Genomic DNA, 18606 nt, shown 5'->3' with positions numbered 1-18606 from the left:
TTTAGTCAAACCACATTAAATTTAAGCCCTACACGAGTCTATAGAAATATGCATTATATACATTATAATAATATAATTACATTTAGTTTTATTATTAGGCTTTGCTTGATTAATAATAAAATAATAGTTTTTATTCCCTGACAACCCATTATTAGCACAGCAAGAAATGGGAGAAGTCAAATATAATACTTTTGATCAAACTGGAGGCAGATGATTGCAATGTTTGGGCAACAAATTCAGTTTTTCAGTTGTTAAACCAGTTGCCCCCCAATATCCTGCAGGCACACCCTCAGTTGATTTCTTTGAAGGGAGACAAGAATATCCTTATTTTTTCCCCCAATAAGGTAGTACACAATTAATAGCATTCTATTTCCAAAATGCTGACTATTAAAAAAGATTTGAATGCCAATCATAGATTATAGATTTAAAAAGGCTAAATGATGGTGTTACTTGATATTATTCTTATAAAAAACATAGAAAAGATAGAGGGAAAGGAAAGGAGAGGGAAAGAAAAGAGAGAAAGGAAGGAAGAAGGAAGGGAGAAAAAGAGAAAGAGAAAGAAAAAAACAAAAAAGGTAAATCCCTTAAAATATTTTGGTTGTTTGCTGCCACCAAGTGGTCATATGAAGGAAAATGAAACAGATTTTGGCAAATAGTTCAATTGGTCATTTATTAGGTCATTTATTAGGGTACCAGCATACCATACCACTGGTAGAATTTAACACAAATGGGAAACAATGAAGTTGTTTTGGCTTCTGTAGACTTCCTAATCCTGGGGAACTTCTATCTTTCCTGAAAACTACTGGTTGAATTTCAGAAGGTTCTGGGCTTTTCTTTTTTTTTTTTTAAACCCATAAGGGTTTCCAAGATTCCATCTTAGAATCAATACTGTGTATTGGTTCCAAGTCAGAAGAGTGGAAAAGGCTTGGCAATGGGGGTTAAGTGACTTGCCCAGGGTCACACAGCTGGAAAGTGTCTGAGGTCAGATTTGAACCTAGGACCTCCCGTCTTTAGGCTTGGTTCTCAATCCACTGAGCTACCCAGCTGCCCCCTGGGCTTTTTTAAAGTTATTTTTATGACCTCCTGTTCATAGCTATTTTTCAGAATGGTTACTTACAGCAAGGACATAATCTTGGAAGACATCATTTCGATCCTAGCTTTGACACATTCTGATTATAAGACTCTAGACAGGTCTCTTAAATTCTGAATATTCTGGTCAGCTTTCTAAGACTATATAAATTGCTCACCTACATGAGAGAGGAAGTTTCTTCATCTGGGAACCAATGAAATCCAATGAAAATATGGGAACTAATTAGATCACAGAAGCATTACCTATGGCAATCCCTCTATTTGTATCCCCACCTTATCCTATCCCCAGTGTTACCCACACAGTAATTACTTGACAAAGGCTTTCCATTTATTTCAAGAATGTTTTCTTCCCCTCTTGCTCTTCCTCTTTTTTTAAGCCCTTACCTTATCTTAGAATCAATACTGTGTATTGGCTCTAGGGTAGAAGAGCAGCAAGGGCTAGGCAATTGGGGTGGGGTGACTTGCCCAGGGACACCAGCTAGGAAGTGTCTGAGGCCATATTCAAACCCAGGACTTCCTGTCTCCAGACCTGGTACTCTATCCACTGAGCAGCTAGCTGCCCTCAAGAATTCTCTTTTAAATAAGTGGCTTTCCTCAAATGGCTTCTAAGAGTTCAAAGTTTGATAAGAGTTCATAAGACCCTCAGGTCAAAATTCTTACCACAGGAGAATATAGAAAGAAAAGAAATCACTATTCTATGGAAAACCATTATTCAGGAGAATCTTCAAAAATTTTTAAATGCAAAAACTAGAAAAGATGTCAGAAAGTAACTAATTTAAAAAGAAAAAAGAAAAGAAAGTAACTAAGCTAACTCAAATTACAGGTGAAGATTCTAAAGCCTAGAGGAAAAAACCCAGTGACTTCATCAGTCTCCTAAGCAGTAAACCTAGTATTTCATCCTTAATGCCCAAACTAGAGCGTTTCCCACTATGGCATGGCTGAGTAAAGCCCACGGAGACAAGAGGAAAACTTGGGTGACATGTCCCGAAATGCCCTCTAGATGAAGGGGTCCAATAACAATAATTGCAATTATAATACCAGTTATATAGTATGTTCCTCATGACAGCTTTGGGGGGTAGGTACTATTATTATCCTCATTTTATAGCTGAAGAAATTGAAGCAGACATTTGATGAAACTGAGGCAGCCAGAGGTTAAATGACTTGCCCAGGGTCACATAGACTCCAGACGTAGATCTTTTTGACCACAAGTCCAGCACTCTAGCCATTGTACTATCTAGCTGCCTAACGTATAATAATTCAGTGTTTGGTATATAGTAAGTACTTAATAAATGATAATGGAGGGAATGGACCATCCAGTGAAAAACCAAGACTAGTTCCTGTAACTTACTCGAGTTCATCCTCTGAGTCATAGCCAATGGGCAGGGATACTGGAGCAATGTCGTCATTCTCTGACTGACTTGGCTTCCAGGTGCTGCTGCTTGCAGGTGTGGAGGTCTCTTTTCTTTTCTTCTTCCCAAAAAACTTTTTAAAAGTCTTGAACTTGGACTTCTTCTTTCCTAAATAAATTCAATAGACAAACAGTTAAATATGTAGGTATGGGGGGAAAAGATGGTGTTCCTTTGCTCCAATGCATTTAAAGGAATACTTTTAAACAGAGAACAAGCAGAGAATGAAGGGAAATTTGAGGTCTCCTTTCTTCTATCACCTATTTAAATTTGGGGGCAGCTAGGTGGCATAGTGGATGTAGAGCCAAGGCTGAAAAGTCAGTAAAACTCTTCTTCCTGAATTCAAATCTGGCTCCAGACACTTACAAGTTATGTGACCCCAGGCAAGGCACTTAACCCTGTTTGCCTCAGTTTCTTCATCTGTAAAATGAGCTGGAGAAAGGAACAGCAACCACTTCTGTATCTTTGCCAAGAATATTTCAAAATAGGGTCATGAACAATTGGACATGACAGAAACACCAACAAAACAATGAAAACATTTAAAGTTTGATACTCTAAATATGTGATCTTTATCCAAGTATCTTTATCCACTGGAGCATTTCCAATCAACATTCTTACTATAAATGAAATCAGAAGACAGAAAAGTTGCAGATGTTTCACAATTTCTTTTCAAAAAGACAATTAAATGGAATACTACTTCATTTCATCTTGCTACCAAAAGGTCACAAAAAATATGATTTCATGTCATACTTGATTACCTTTCTTTGAATTGCTCTTTATGAATGTAAGCAAATAAATAATAATTTTAGTTTATGTACTATAGATGTACCTTACATTGCAGAAGAGGAAGAAGGGGAGAAATGATATGAAGAACTTGGGGAAAATCTTCCAAACCAAGCCAAAACATCTTTGGTGACTTCACTGCAAAGATGATTAAAGGGGAGGATAAAAAATATATTGGAGAATATGGTTCAAGATTAAGAAGTGAAAGAGGGGGACAGATAGGATACTCAGTGGATAGAGGGCTAGGTCTAGAGATGAGAGGTCCTGGATTCAAATGTGGCCTCAGACACTTTCTGACTGTGTGACTGAGCAAATCCCTTAACTCCTATTGCTGAGACCATATTGCTCTTCTGCCTTGGTTAGTATCAATTCTAAGGTATGGAAGATATGGGTTTTAAAAAAAAGAAAGGAAGAAAGAAGTGAAAGAGGCTAAAGGTTTATAGATTTTTCAGAATTCTCATGATGTACCATGAAATATTCTGACTTTGTTCCAGTAGAAAACTTTAAAATGCTAAGATGATAAACAGCAAACATCACTACAAAAAATGTAAATGAACTCTTTTCCCCGCCTAAGACCCTTACTTTCTGTCTTAGTATCAATTCTAAGACAGCCAAGGGCTAGGCAATTTGGGTTAAGTGACTTGCCCAAGGTTACATAGTTAGGAAGTGTCTGCATTCACATTTGAACTCAGTCCTCCCAACTCTAAGCCTGGAGCTCTATTTACTGTACTGCTTAGCTACCACTTGAACTCTCTTAACAGGTAAGAAATGACTGGCTACCAATGTGGAATTCACTTTGGAATCTGCTGTCTATGTGAAGTTAGATCATTAATTGGTTGGATAAAAGCTAATACCAAATTAAAAATTTAGGCAAGACAAGAAGTTCTTTTTAGGTGCCTACTATGTACAAGGTATTAGTGCTCAGGACCAGGGATACAAAGACAAAAAAAAGGAAAAACCAGTGTCTCCTCTCAAAGAGCTCCCAGAAAGATAAAGTTGAGAAGACACAGAGTGAATTACCTAATCACCCTTAAACTGACCTGTGCACATCAACTATTGAATCCGATAAATGGATAAAGTAGGAAAAACTCATCTTATATAATCATATATAATCATATATAATTATAATTATAAACTCATCTTATATATATAGGTCTTCTAACCTAAAGAATGTTCATCCTTCAGTAAGCAATGTGTCTAGCACCAAATATAAAGGCATGATTACGTCAGATTACTTCGTGAAATATTCTGACTTGGGAGGATAAAGGTTAAAAGGATAACATGACAAAAGTTAAGGCATCCGTTCAAATAAATATTATTTCTTAAAGAACTTGACAATTACTACAGAGGCCAAGAGTCCAGAAACTGTTTCAGCCAACAAAGAGACTTGCAAAAAGACTTGACTGCAAGAACAATACCAACTAAGAACACAGGTTCATTTGCAAACATGGAAGATGAATATGCATTAAGGGTAATGGTGTTTTAAAAAAACTTGGAAAACAGTGATAGAAATAACAAGTCTGTAATCTGCCTTAGACCCTCATTAAAACTCTAGTAGTTAGAATTGGGAGGAGACAAACAAATAAATAAATAGGAATTGGAACAGACCTGCCATTAATTCCCATAATGGAGGCATTGACATCAATGACAGTGGAGCCATCACATTTGGATTCTAACATTTATAGTACCTGATATGTCAGAATGCTAAGTGGAAATGGCATTTAAGAAAATGAAGTCAGGAAGAATAATCAGACCTAACTTTGTGATACACATACAAACTAAGGAAATTATACCAGAGGTGACACAGTGAAAGGCACTTAGGAAGTCCGTCTTCAACATAACCCAAAGAGAAGATTCTAACAGAATACAAACAATTATGGATATCTTTTCTGTTTTTTGCTCATGGAAATATTCATGTTTGTTGATCTTTCAATCAATTCAATATAATATAATAAGAAAATTCAGAAAATTAAAAAAGCCAATGAGATTATGGAATGACAAAATTACACAAAAAAGGGACCATGGAGAAGATTTCATCATCTACCAGCCCATATCTCTCTAAAATCTTTAAGAGAATGGTCAATATATCAAGGGTTTCCTTGGGGAAAATGCCAAAAGGAAGTAGGCGGCCTTTCACAGGTGACTCAGAACTGACTCAGACATAGAGTATAAGATTCCACCATTTCTATGATTTATTGATTATAAAAGATAAAAAGTCTTTGACTCAGTAGAATAAAATAGTCTCAAAGGTGAGACAAGGAGGCTCCCATATTATGTTAAATTCATACAAGGTTCCTTGAAAGACATAGCCTCAAAGATTTTGTTCAAATTAGTATCAACCAAAGCAGAAAAACAGGGAGGCAAATGCTTGCTAAAGTGTTCAACAGTGTCAAGAAAGATGTTCAAAATCCGGACGAAAAAGGAATTCCCTACAGAGGAAAAAATATTTTATTTTTTAATAACTCTTACCTTCTTTTATTTTGGTATTTTGGTGATTTAGGAGTTTGTTCTTACACCAATAAACAATATGGAAATGTGTTTTGCATGACAAGAAAAATAATATTAAAAACAAATAAACAAACAAAAACACATTCTGTTCTAGAATTGATAATAAGTATCAATTCCAAGGCAGAAAGTGGCAAGGGTTGGACAATTAGAGTTAAGTGTCTGAGACCAGATTTGCTCTCTAGGCCTGCCTCTCCATCTACTGAATCACCTAGCTGTCTCTGTTAGCATGCTTTTATAAATTAGTGCTATATACACATTATTTACTAGAAGATGAACATTCTTTAGGTTCAAAGACTCCAGTTCTATAAGATGAATTTTACCTACAATAAAATGAAATTTTCCTACTTTATTTACCATCAGCAATACTCTGCCAACACAGAAAATTTCCTTTTGTTACTTTTTTTTTAAATTCAAAGTGATCAAATAAGGTTCTCAAAACCAAACTATCTTATCTCACAAATACCCAGTTAGTTACTTTACCTACTTTCCTAATCATAAAGTGAAAACTTGATATTTCTACTACTAATAGCCCCTTCCTACCTCCTTCTTAGAGTACATAAAATAGATTTTGACTCAAAGCTTTTCAATAAGGAAGTCTGCCCTAATAATGAAAGATGGATGTCCAAAAATGAAAATCATGGCCTTGGTAGGTAAAAGATTTCGCATCATAAGTGACTGTCGGATAACACTATGTCTAGGACACTAAAAAAGGATTTCATGATTCAAATATGGATTGGCCTGGATGAGTTCTGAGGTTCCAATGAGAAGATTCCAAGATTCTACTTTATGTGGGTTTTGGATGACCCTAAGTGGATCCACTTTTGAAAAGGGCCATATTTAGTCCATCTGCATGTCCCTTTGGATTCAATGTTTTTCAAATTCAAAGATGCCACCAATCACCAGTTTATCTTATCTCTGTTGCTCAGAGATGATGCAGGTTCCACAGCTCAACTCTTTCAACATTTAAGGACTTCTTGATGTTTCACCTAAAATCCCTTTTAGCATTTAAAACCCTGTGCCCCTTCCCAGTCCTTCTTATACCTTATTGCTTGTAAATCTAGGGACACTGCTCTTAGTTCAGAGCATTTTCTGTGGATGTCCCCCATGCCAGCCATGCTCTCTCTCCTTATCTCTGCTTTCTGGCTTCCCTCACTTCCATTCAGTCCCAACATAAATGTCGTTTTTCTGCATAAAATATTTCCCAACCCCTCTGAATTCTAGTGTCTGCCCCCTGTTAATTATGGACTGTTTATCTGGTTCATACTTGTTTCTACCCCTATTTGTTTTCTTTCTCTCCCATTGTATGATAAAATCCTTGAGGACAGGGACTAGCTTTTGCCTCTATTTGTATTCCTAGTGCTTAGTAAGTTATGTACTTTCTCTCTCCCTCCCCCCTCTCCATTCCCTTTCTCCCTCTTTACCTCTCCCTCCCTCCCTCTGCCTTTCTCTCTCTCTCTTTTTCTCTTTCTCTACCTCTCTCCCCCTTCCTATCTCTCTCTGTCTCTCTCTCCCCCCTCTCTCTCTTCGCCTCCCTTTCTCTCTCTCTCCTTCCTATTTTTCTCTCTCTCTTTCTCTGTCTCTCTGTCTCTCTCTTCTCTCTCATCTCTCTCTTTCTCTTTCTCTGTCTCTCTCTGTCTCTGTCTCTGTCTCTCTCTCTTTTCCTCTCTCCCTCCCTCTCTCCCCCCCTCTCTCCCCCTGACCTTCTATTTTAGAATCAATACTAAATATTGTTTCCAAGGCAGAAGAGCAGCAAGAATTAGGCAATGGGGGTTAAGTGGCTTACCCAGGGTTACACAATTAGGAAGTGTCTGAGGCCAGATTTAGATCCAGGACTTCCCATTTCCAGATCTGGCTCTCTCTACTGAGCTACCTGTAGCTTCCCCTCATTGACTCTATATGATTTTCCTCTTGACCTTACAGGCTTCATGATGCTTTTACCCAAGATAAATTGTGTCTAACTGCAGCACAAAGAGCTTACTGCTCTTGTTTCCAAGTTATTAATATCTATGCCACACTCAGTGATAAGCTGACTTTTTTTTTCTTTCTAGTCTCATTTTAGTTCACCATAGCAGTTCACTATAATAATAAAAATAGAAATAAAAAGAGAAAAGATAATCTGAAACTAATGGATATGAGAAAAGTCACAACTTTTAACTAACTTACTTTCCTCACCTATAAAATGGGGATAATAAGGAAAAACCGCGGGAGCAGAAACACAGAAGAAAAACAACTGCTTGAATACATGGGTTGAGGGGATATGGCTGGGCATGTAGACTGTAAATGAACATCCTGGTGCAAACACCAACAACATGGAAATGGGTTCTGATCCAGGACACAAGCAATACCCAATGGAATTGTGCATCAGCTGTGGAAAGAGTGGGGGGGAGGGGAGGGAGGGAAATAATGTGATTCTTATAACCAAGGAATAATGTTTTAAATTCTCTAAATAAAATTAAAAAAGGGGGGGATAATAGCTGTGTGGTCCCAGGAAAATCACTGTCTTGATTGTAAAATGCGAATAACAATAGCATCTACGCCTTACCGAAGTGTCCTACAGCTCAAGTGAGATAACCCGTCAAGTGATTTATAAATCTTAAAATGGGATATAAAGGTGAGTTATCATCATTATTTTCATAGAAGAGTCATCCAGATGTCATGACATTCCCCAAATGTCAATGTAGTGGAACTGTAGAAAGCCAACACAGAGGGAGAAGAAGAGAGGGAGCCAAAGAGGGAGGGAGGAAGGGAGAGAGCAATGAAATGAGATGTTTCCTTGGAAGGAAAGCTAGAGCCGCTCCGAGCAGCCTAAGAAAACACCTTAGGGACAAAGGTCCTTGTCCTCAAAGCTACGGAACGCATGGCTGCGAAAGCTGGACTCGAAGGAGAGCTGAGTGCCACCGAAATGATGCTTTTGAATTGGGGCATTGGAGAAAACTTCTGAGAGCCCCTTAGACAGGAAGGAGGTCCTTTCAGTCCATAAGGAAGGAAATGAATGCAGATTCCTCAAGGTAAAGGCAAATACTAAAGCGGAAGCTGCATAAGGAGAAGGCGGGGCTCCTCGGAAGCTGCAGAAGGAGAAGGCGGGGCTCTTCGGAAGCTGCAGAAGGAGAAGGCGGGGCTCCTCGGAAGCTGCAGAACGAGAAGGCGGGGCTCCTCGGAAGCTGCAGAACGAGAAGGCGGGGCTCCTCGGAAGCTGCAGAAGGAGAAGGCGGGGCTCCTCGGAAGCTGCAGAAGGAGAAGGCGGGGCTCTTCGGAAGCTGCAGAAGGAGAAGGCGGGGCTCCTCGGAAGCTGCAGAAGGAGAAGGCGGGGCTCCTCGGAAGCTGCGGAACGAGAAGGCGGGGCTCCTCGGAAAAGACACTGATTCAGGGAAGGATCCCAGGAAAAGGAAAAGGACCGGAGGGTGAGATGGATAGTGTCCATAATGGATAGAGATGGAAGCAATGAACAGATGTGGGGAGACAGCCGAGGGCAGAAGTGTTCGAAGTGCTCTGTTTCATGGGGTCACAGAAAGTTATACATGACTGAACAACAATACACATGCACACATGCCTGCGTGGAAGCAACTCAGAAGACTTTGCAGCAACCTATTCATATAGGAAACATGTATAGATATCTGTAGGTATAAAATACATGTACCAGGTGTGTACACACACAAACACATGCAAGTCATGTTACAAAACTCTTCCTATCGCTTTAAGCTATTAAAGATGGAAACTTCACCAAGTCTTTTGGGGCATCATAAAAGGGCACACATGCGCACATAGATATGTATATCACGATGTAGTGGAGAGACACAGCAGTTAGAAACAAGATGGTTTACCTTAACCAGAGATGGTTTTTGGCTAAACAAATTGTGGTATATGATTGGGATAGAATACTACCCCACCACAAAAAATGATGAACACAGGGATTTTAAAAATCCAGAAAGGGCGGGGAGAGCTGGGGAGCTCAGTAGATTGAGAGTCAGGCCTAGAGATGAGAGGTCCTGGGGTCAAATCTGATCTCAGACACTTCTCAGTTGTGTGACCCTGGGCAAGTCACTTGACCCCCATTGCCTAGCCCTTACCACTCTTCTGCCTTGGAGCCAATACACAGTATTGACTCCAAGACGGAAGATGAGGGTTTAAAAAAATTAAAAAAACAAAACACCTAGAAAGAACTACAGGAGATAATGAACAGTGAAATGAGTAGAATCAATCAGGAGAATATGACACTCAATCACAAAATTAATTCTAGAACAATAAATTGAGAAGTTACCTCTAGAAAGTGAACAGAAAGATAAAATATGAAAGACTTAATTGATAGGAACATGGTGGCCTCCATGATGATATCCTATGTGATACGGGGAGGATGGGGAGGGGTTGGAACACCATTGGATAGGAACCATTATGTAGATTTGAAGAAAAGTGAAACATAGAGGAGGTCTGTGATTTCATCTGTGTAATATCTTCTTTTTCTTTATATAGATAAGTACTTGTTTTGTTTGGATTTATAAACATTTATAATAATTTATTTACTTATTTAAAACCTTTACCTTCTGTCTTAGAATCAATACTGTGTATTGCTTCCAAGGCAGAAGAGCAGTAAGGGCTAGGCAATGGGGGTCAAGTGACTTGCTCAAATTTGAACACAGGACCTCCTATCTCTTGGCTTGGCTCTCAATCCACTGAATCACCTGGCTGCCCCTGACTGGAAGAATTTTTGTCAGATATGCTGCAGAGATTCTTGCTTTTCTTTTGAGTAACCAAAAATGACTTCTGTGATTGTAGGCATGACTAGAAAAGGAGGTGGGAGCCCCTGTAATCTTTTTTTTTTTTTTCAAAAAGATAGTTTTGAGACATACTGAAGAGATTCATGCTTTTCTTTTGACTGGTCAAGAATGACTCTGTGATTCTAAGCATGACTAGAAGAGGAAGTAGGGGTCCGTGTAATGTAATAATAATAATAATAATAATAATAATATAGTTTATGCAAAGACATTTTGAAGCATGTGTTTCTGAAATTAGTAGAGGGCATTTCTTCAATTGGGAATTCCCATTTCCAATAAAATCATAGTCTAATCCCTATCCTTTTCCCCAGACTTACATATGTATGTATATGCTGTTTCCTCTCATTAACAAGATCTTATGGTCAGGCACTTAAAAAAAAAAAGCCCTTACCTCTTTCTGACTTAGAGTCAGTAGTAGATATGGACTCCAAATGACCTAGAATCTCCTTCTTCCCCATCAAACCATTCATGTGACACCTGTCCTCTAGAAACAGGTCTGAGGTCTGCCTCTGGATGGCTGAAACCTTCCTCTTCACGCACAGATATGACTCTGTGTCCTGGGGCTTATTATCCACCTGCCAACAAAGTCCCCTTCTGACCCAGGAGGGACAAGGAGCTTACCTGAGCTGTCCTCACCAAGTCCTTCTGCCGCATCCCGCATCTTAATATCCATTATCCTCGTGGAGCTCATGTCCAGCTCCCTGGAAACCAAAGAGAAACGAGTTTCAGTTTAAGGGAAGGGAACATCTTCAGGAAAGTTTACAAGTTAATCTGGTTACTTACTGCCTCTTGCTGGTAACTCTGGCTACCTGTACACACCTTCAGTGTAGAGAAGATCGAAGGGCAAAGTTCAACAGAAGAGCAAAGAATCTACACCCCGAAGCTTGGCAATCACTTAAAAATTCATCTGATCACTGATTACAAACAATAGCAGCAGCTGAAGTGGAAAACAGTCAGCCATACTTCCAACCATACAAATCACATCTGGTTCTTTTTTTTTTTTTAATAAAAGAATTCTTTGTACCTTCATGGAAGTCAAATACATGGTTACTGGTTGACATTTATGATGCAAACACGCCCTAAAGTAGGCAGTGTGCCAACCTGGCAGCAGCTTATCTCCTTTTGTAGTAAACTTCAAATAGCAAATACACAGATACATATTTAAAAAGCAGTTCCTTAATAAGGACTGTTTTGAATGAAGTACTTCTATAAAGGTGGATGCAAATGAGTCAAAATAAATTAACAGCAGGATCAATAATATTCACAACTAGTGGCCACTTACAGGAAACACATAAGCGTTGTAGGGAGATAAATAGATGAGAAACAGAATCTCTGAAGCTCTGAAGAAGTTTATAAATTAACTTAATCAATTATCTGGAGGAAATATGCAGAAAACACCATTCTCATTTCATCAAGGAAAGACAGATGGAAATAAAATGTTGGAGCAGACTTTCTCAATGCTTAAAATTAAAAATTAAATTAAAACCATTACTTTCTGTCTTAGAATCAAAATCGTGTATTGGCTCCAAGGTAGAAGAGTGGTAAGGGCTTGGCAATGGGGGTTAAGTGACTTGCCCAGGGTCACACAGCTGGGAAGTATCTGAGACCAGATTTGAATCTAAGACCTCTTGCCTTTAGGCCTGGCTTTCAATCCACTGAGCCACCCAGCTGCCTCCATGTTCTTTAAATAATAATTTCAAGTACTATGTTCTGATCACTAGGTCTCTTGTGTCCTCCAAGAAAAGAGACTTTCATTCATTCATCAGTCTAGCAATCACCTTTTCTCTCCTTTTTTTCTTTCCTTCTTTCCCCCTTATTTCCTTCCCTCTTTTTTAATGCTCTTTCTTCCTGTCATTCTTAAAAAAAAAAAAAGGTTTTAGGGGAGCTAGGTAGTCCAGTGGATAGAGAGTCAGGTTTGGAATCAGGAGGACCTGGGTTCAAATTTGAATTCAGACACTTCCTAGCTGTGTGATCCTAGGCAAGTCACCTAATCCCAATTGCCTTGCCCTTAATGCTCTTCTACCTTAGGACCAATACTTAATATCAACTCCAAGACAGAAAGAAAGGGTTTACAAAAAAATGAAATGTCTGACATGCCTTTTCATCAGTCATTTCCTGATATAATTTTGCCTGTCCTGCCTAAGACTGAACTTTAAAGATGGATAGGAATTTGCAGGGGAAAAAACATAGAAGTCTATAAGTCTTTGATGACTATTCAGGGCAAAACATCTTAAGTGCTTTCTTCCATGCATTAATTCTAGACTCTATTCATTCCAAAAGCAGAAAGCTCTCATACAGTCGACCGCAGAAAATCTTGCTTGCTTAGTTTAGAAGTTTTCCTGCTCCTCATCCAGGCTCTTCTCAATCCTTCCAATTGTCAGATTTCCTCGTACAGAGGAAGTATCCCAACTCCTTTCCATCCTCCTACCATAATTGCTTCCATGTTGGCAGGAGATATATTTAGATCCTGGCAGAAATAAGATGTCCCCCTCTTTGTATAAGAGTCCCCAACCTATATCCCAGTTCTTGGGATAAACTGGATGGGTTGGTATTGATCCTCCCCCCAAAATTAAGTATAATTTTATAATTATACGTACAAAAGTACATATAAAATAAATAAAAGGTAGTTTTAGAAGGCTGGACACTAGCAACTGGAGATCTTGGGAAGGACTTCATGTAGAAGAATGTGTTGGAGCTGAGTTTTGAAGGAAATCAATTATTCAGGAAGAGGTATTAAATGGGAGATCAAGAGCCAGGTTTGAGGAAGAACAAGTTCCAACAGTCCCTACCTCACAGGGTTGTTGTGAGGATCAAATGAGATAATGCATTTTACTGTTGTTATTATTTCCAATTAGCTTTTTAGGGTCATGAACTCTTCAAACATTCTGGAACATAAAAAAGTGTGTTGACCAAATACCTACAGCAAGCTATAGCTGTCTGAGGTCCTGGGAGTATTTGGGGTAGGCAGTGTGGTAAGACATAGCCAAAGACAGAAAAACATGATGTATTGAGGTCTTAATGTCAACTTTCCATCGCTGTTTGTTTTTTTAAAATTTGTTTTTCTTTGAAAAACTTCCCCCCAAACAGGCCTTTACCCATGGGTTCTTTCATAATAATTCACACTAGATCTCCCTCATTAAGTGCTGCTTCCGCTCTACATACTGATTGATAACAAATTCACTTGAGAAAAATGCAAAGTTGACCCTATGCATTTGTTTATGGTATGGGTTATTATTTTTTAAAACCATTACCATCTGTCTTAGAATCAACACTAAGTATCAGTTCCATGGCAAAAGAATTGTAAGGGCTAGGCAATTGGGGTCAAGTGACTTGCTCAGGGTCACACAGATAGGAAGTATCTGAGGTCAAATTAGAACCTTGAGGCCTGGCTCTCTATCTACTTAGTCACCTACCATCCCCATTCCAAATATGGGTTATTTTAAGGGCCAAAATGATATTTATTCCTTCAAATTTAGAAATCTTTGATTTGATTTTCTGCACATAATGTAGCATAGCAAGACTCTACAACGTTCACTGAAATTGGTATGTAATAATTAGTTGAGGGACAGGTAGGTAGCACAGTGGATAGAACACCAGGCTTGGAGTCAGGAGGACCTGGATTCAAATCTGGCCTCAGACACTTCTTAGCTATATGACCCTAGGCAAATCATTTATCATTTAATCCCACTTATTTAGACCTTACTGCTCTTCTACATTAGAATTGATATTGATAAGTTTTGATTATATGACAGAAAGTAAGTTTTTTTTCTAAAGTAACAATAAGTTGCAAGGAGGGGCTAGATCAAGGGTCAATAATAGCAAAGACTGATACAGTCTTTTCAAGATGAACTCACTCTACTATTCTTGTCCTGTAGAGTTTCCTGAAAAAGACTGAATGCATGATTTCACTTCTATATTTTTCTAAACAAAATCATGAGCAAATCATTACATCCTGCTTCCTCTTCATTCTCTCAATTCCAACACAATTATCCACACCCCTAAAATGTAGTTCCTGGACTTCCTGCCAAGATGGTTGCTTGAAGCATATGTGTAGATGGGTGGGGATGGGAGGAAAAGGTTGCTTAGATCCTACATACCTTCTCCACCAAAATTCAGTTCTTAATTATCTAGTAGTAAAGGGCTGGGTCAAGATGGTGGAGAACTGGAGTGACCCAGCTGAATTCTTCTAACATTCTCCAGACAACTTTAATGTCTTGAATCAAATTCTAAATGACAGAGCCTAGAAAAGGTCAGGAGGTAATATTTTTCCAGCCTAAGACAATTTAGGAGATATGCAGGAGAGCTCTGTGCCCCTGAGGTGGGAGACAGTCTGGAACCCACAGAAGCAGCACCAATGCCAGCAGTGGGCTTTGGAAGGAGCTGAGACAACAGTTCTCAGCCAAAGAGAGTAATGAGATCAGCAATTGGTCAGAATGAGATTATATAGGGGATCCTTTCCTGGCACTGGGTATCACTGGCACGAATTGGCAACTCTTATTGTCCATAAGCAGTTCTGGGTAGCAGTTCCAGAGCAGAGAGGAGTGCCTGTGATCAGTCACAAGGGAACAGGGACTCTGATCACAGTTCTAAGGCAGAAAGGAGTATTAGTGCTTGTGATTACAGGAGAGAAAGGGACCTGGTCACAGGGACAAGAGGAGTGCTAGTGCTTACAACTGCAGGGGAGCAGATGTCCTTCCTGAGTAAAGATCAGAGTACAGACAAGGAAAGCAGTGACCACACCTTCCCCAGATCACACCACCTTGGATGCAGTGAAAACTTAAAGTCTTCCAATACCAGCTCTGAAAATAACAATATGAAAAAGCCTGAAGCTTGGGATATTACATCCCCCCTCCCTCCAGTTGAGCAGAACTAAACTTAAACATAAGGTTCAGAGATGAGAAATAAGCTGGAAAAATGAGCAAACAACAACAAAAAAGAACTGGACCATAAAAACCTACCACAGTGGTGGGGAAGACCAAGATATAAACTCAGAAGATGACAACAATATGAAAACAGTTATAAGCAAAAACTCAAAGAAAACCCAAGTCACAAAAGAATTTCTGGAAGAGGTAAAGAAAGAGGTAAGAGTGATTTTATATATATATATACATATATATATATATATATACATACACACACACACATATATATACATATATAGGTGGAAAAATTAGGGAAAGAAATTAAGGTAAATGAGAAAATCATGAAAATTAATGACTTGGTAAAAGAAACAAAAAATACTGAAGAAAATAATACCTTAATCATTAAAAGAGGCAGAAAAATTCCCTGAAGAAAAAGATTACATAAAAAGCAGAATTGATCAAATGGAAAAAGAGGTACAAAAGCCCCCTGGAGAACATAATTTTTTAAAAGTTAGAACTGGGTGAGTAGAAACTGATGACTCCTTGAGACATCAAGAAACAATATAACAAAGTCAAAAGAATGAAAAAAATAGAAGAGAAATGCAAACTATCTCATTGGAAGAACTAACCTAGAAAATAGATTGCTATGGTAAAAAAAGACAAGGGTTATAATCATGACCTCAGACAAAGCAAAAATAAAATTAGATCTAATTAAAAAGAGATAACAATCTATGGTAGCTGGTGCAGTGGATAGTGTTGGGCCAGCAGTCAGGAAGACTCATCTTCCTGGATTCAAATCTTGCATCAGATACTCACTAGCTGTGTGACCCTGGGCAAGTCACTTAATCTTTTTTTGCCTCAATTTCCTCAACTCTAAAAAGAGTTAGAGAAGGAAATGGCAAGTTATTCTAGTCCAGTATGTTTACCAAGAAATCTTCAAATGGAATCACAAAAAGTTGAACATGAATGATCAGCAAAAAAAAAAGATTATCAGGGAAATTACATTTGGCTAAAAGGTACCAGAGACAGGCAGCTAGAAAGCTCAGTGGATAGAGTGCTGGGCCTGGAGTCAGGAAGGCTTGAGTTCAAACCAGAACAGATACTTTCTAGCTTGCTGGGAACCATCAAAGATCACGCTGTTTGACATGGTCACACATGGAAACTGGGGACTACAAAGCAGTCCCTAGAAAGGATGGAAACATCCACTGAAACCTCGCTAAGTGACTTTCCTTATTATTGGAATTGCTATGAATATTATTCTTACTTAGCCCCAGGAAAAATAAATGAGAGCAACATGCTTATAGGGTTAATACAGATATCCCACTCTGTCCCCCTAGGATATTACCAGGAGAGCCCACTTACAAAATTAAACCTAAGGATTCTTATATACCCACTTATATAGGACCCTCTTTTCTAGGCATAAAAACTTCTGGCAAATCTGTGCTCTGAATTCTCCAACCTATATCTGGGTCATGTTGATTCTACCCTCTGGCCTTGCACTTAGCAACAATGTTTTTTTTACTATCTCCCTTGTTGTTAGGTTCTATGGAAACATGTATGTTGCGAATGAAACTGTGTGCCAAGTAGATGTGTGATCATGAGAGTATAAAATAAAGCCAGACCTCAGCCAAGGCGGAGCAGTTTATCCTGTGAAACCTGTGCTGCAGGCTGAATGTGAAAGCTGTGTTCCATCCATCATTTCACCTACTCCTTCCACCTCCAAGACTCCATCCCCTGTGGGAGGCTGGCCCATCCCACAGCACTAGCTTTGTGACCCTGGACAAGTCACTTAACTTGTTTGCTTAGGAGACAGCTGGGTGACTCAGTGGATAGAGTCAGGAAGATCTGAGTTCAAATCTACCTCAGATACTTACTAACTTTGTGACCCTGGACTAGGAGAAGGAAATGGCAAAAACACTTTAGTATCCTTGTCAAGAGAAACTCCATAATCAGGACATGACTGGATAACAAAATTTTATAGCAAGTTCTCTGATAAAGGTCTCATTTATCAACTATGTATAGGGAATTAAGTGAAATTTATTAAAATAAGAAACATTTATAAATGGTCAAAGGATATGAACAGACTGATTTAGAAGTCAAATCTTATTTATATGAAACTATTTATATTAAAATGCTCTAAATAAATATTAATTTGGGAAATGCAAATTAAAATAATTCTGAAATACCACCCCACCACTATCAGACATGATAAATGCTGGGCTGGGGGGAAGGACAGAATGAGGAAAAAAACATTAATTAATTTTTTATCAAGTTTTGAACTGGTCTAATCATTCTGGAGAACATTTTGGAACAAATGAGCTATCAAATTGTGCATAGCCTTTGACTCAGCAATACAATAGGTCTATACTCCAAAGAGATCAGAGAAAAAAGAAAAGAATTTTTCTGTCCAAAAATATTTATGGTAGCTTTTTTTAGTGGCAAAGAATTAGACATTGAGTGGATGCTCATCAATTGGGGAATGGCTGAACAAGTCATGGCATATGATTTTGATGGAATAATAGCTTGCTATAAGAACTAATGAAGGGGATGGCTTCAGAAAAAACAAACGGCAAGAACTATATGAACTGATGTAAAGTGAAATGAGAAGAACCAAGAGACCAGCTATGAAAGAAAGACTAGGTTACTCCAATCAATAATAATCATCTAAAGGACTCCAGTTGGCTAGCCTAGAGTGAGTCTTCCTGAGTTCAAATCTGACCATCTACCTCTAGAGAAAGAACTGAAGAATTATTGAGTACAAATTGAAGCAATCCTTTCCATCCTTTCTTCCTGATTTGTATTCCTAGATCTTAACACAGTGCTTGACATCTGGTAAGCATTTTTTTTTAAACCCTTACCTTCTGTCTTGGAGTCAATACTATGTATTGACTCCAAGGCAGAAGAGTGGTAAGGGCTAGGCAATGGTGGTCAAGTGACTTACCCAGGGTCACACAGCTGGGAGGTGTCTGAGATCAGATTTTAACCTAGGACCTCTTGTTTCTAGGCCTGGCTCTCAATCCACTTAGCTACCCAGCTGCCCTTCCCTGATAAGGATTTAATAAATCTTCCCTCCCTCTCTTCCTTCCTTCCTTCCTTCCTTCCTTCCTTCCTTCCTTCCTTCCTTCCTTCCTTCCTTCCTTCCTTCCTTCCTTCCTTCCTTCCTTCCTTCCTTCCTTCCTTCCTTCCTTC

The 18606-nt window shown here is 38.7% G+C and overlaps 1 protein-coding gene across 1 annotated transcript in view; it reads right to left on the bottom strand.

Annotated features, from left to right (window-relative positions):
• CRACDL (CRACD like) overlaps nucleotides 1–18606 on the bottom strand; it is a 127727-nt gene that overhangs the window by 72683 nt on the left and 36438 nt on the right. Inside the window, exons 2-3 of the mRNA XM_007501100.3 lie at nucleotides 11177–11256; nucleotides 2438–2606 (exon numbers count right to left, since the gene is read on the bottom strand). Coding sequence (XP_007501162.3) covers nucleotides 2438–2606; nucleotides 11177–11256 — 249 coding nt within the window. The remainder of the gene's footprint in view (nucleotides 1–2437; nucleotides 2607–11176; nucleotides 11257–18606) is intronic.

This window comes from Monodelphis domestica, chromosome 8 (genome assembly GCF_027887165.1).
Source record: "Monodelphis domestica isolate mMonDom1 chromosome 8, mMonDom1.pri, whole genome shotgun sequence".
Classification (NCBI taxonomy): Eukaryota; Metazoa; Chordata; class Mammalia; order Didelphimorphia; family Didelphidae; genus Monodelphis; species Monodelphis domestica.
Note: the sequence above shows the minus strand (reverse complement) of the source record. Positions and strands in the feature narration are given on the sequence as shown.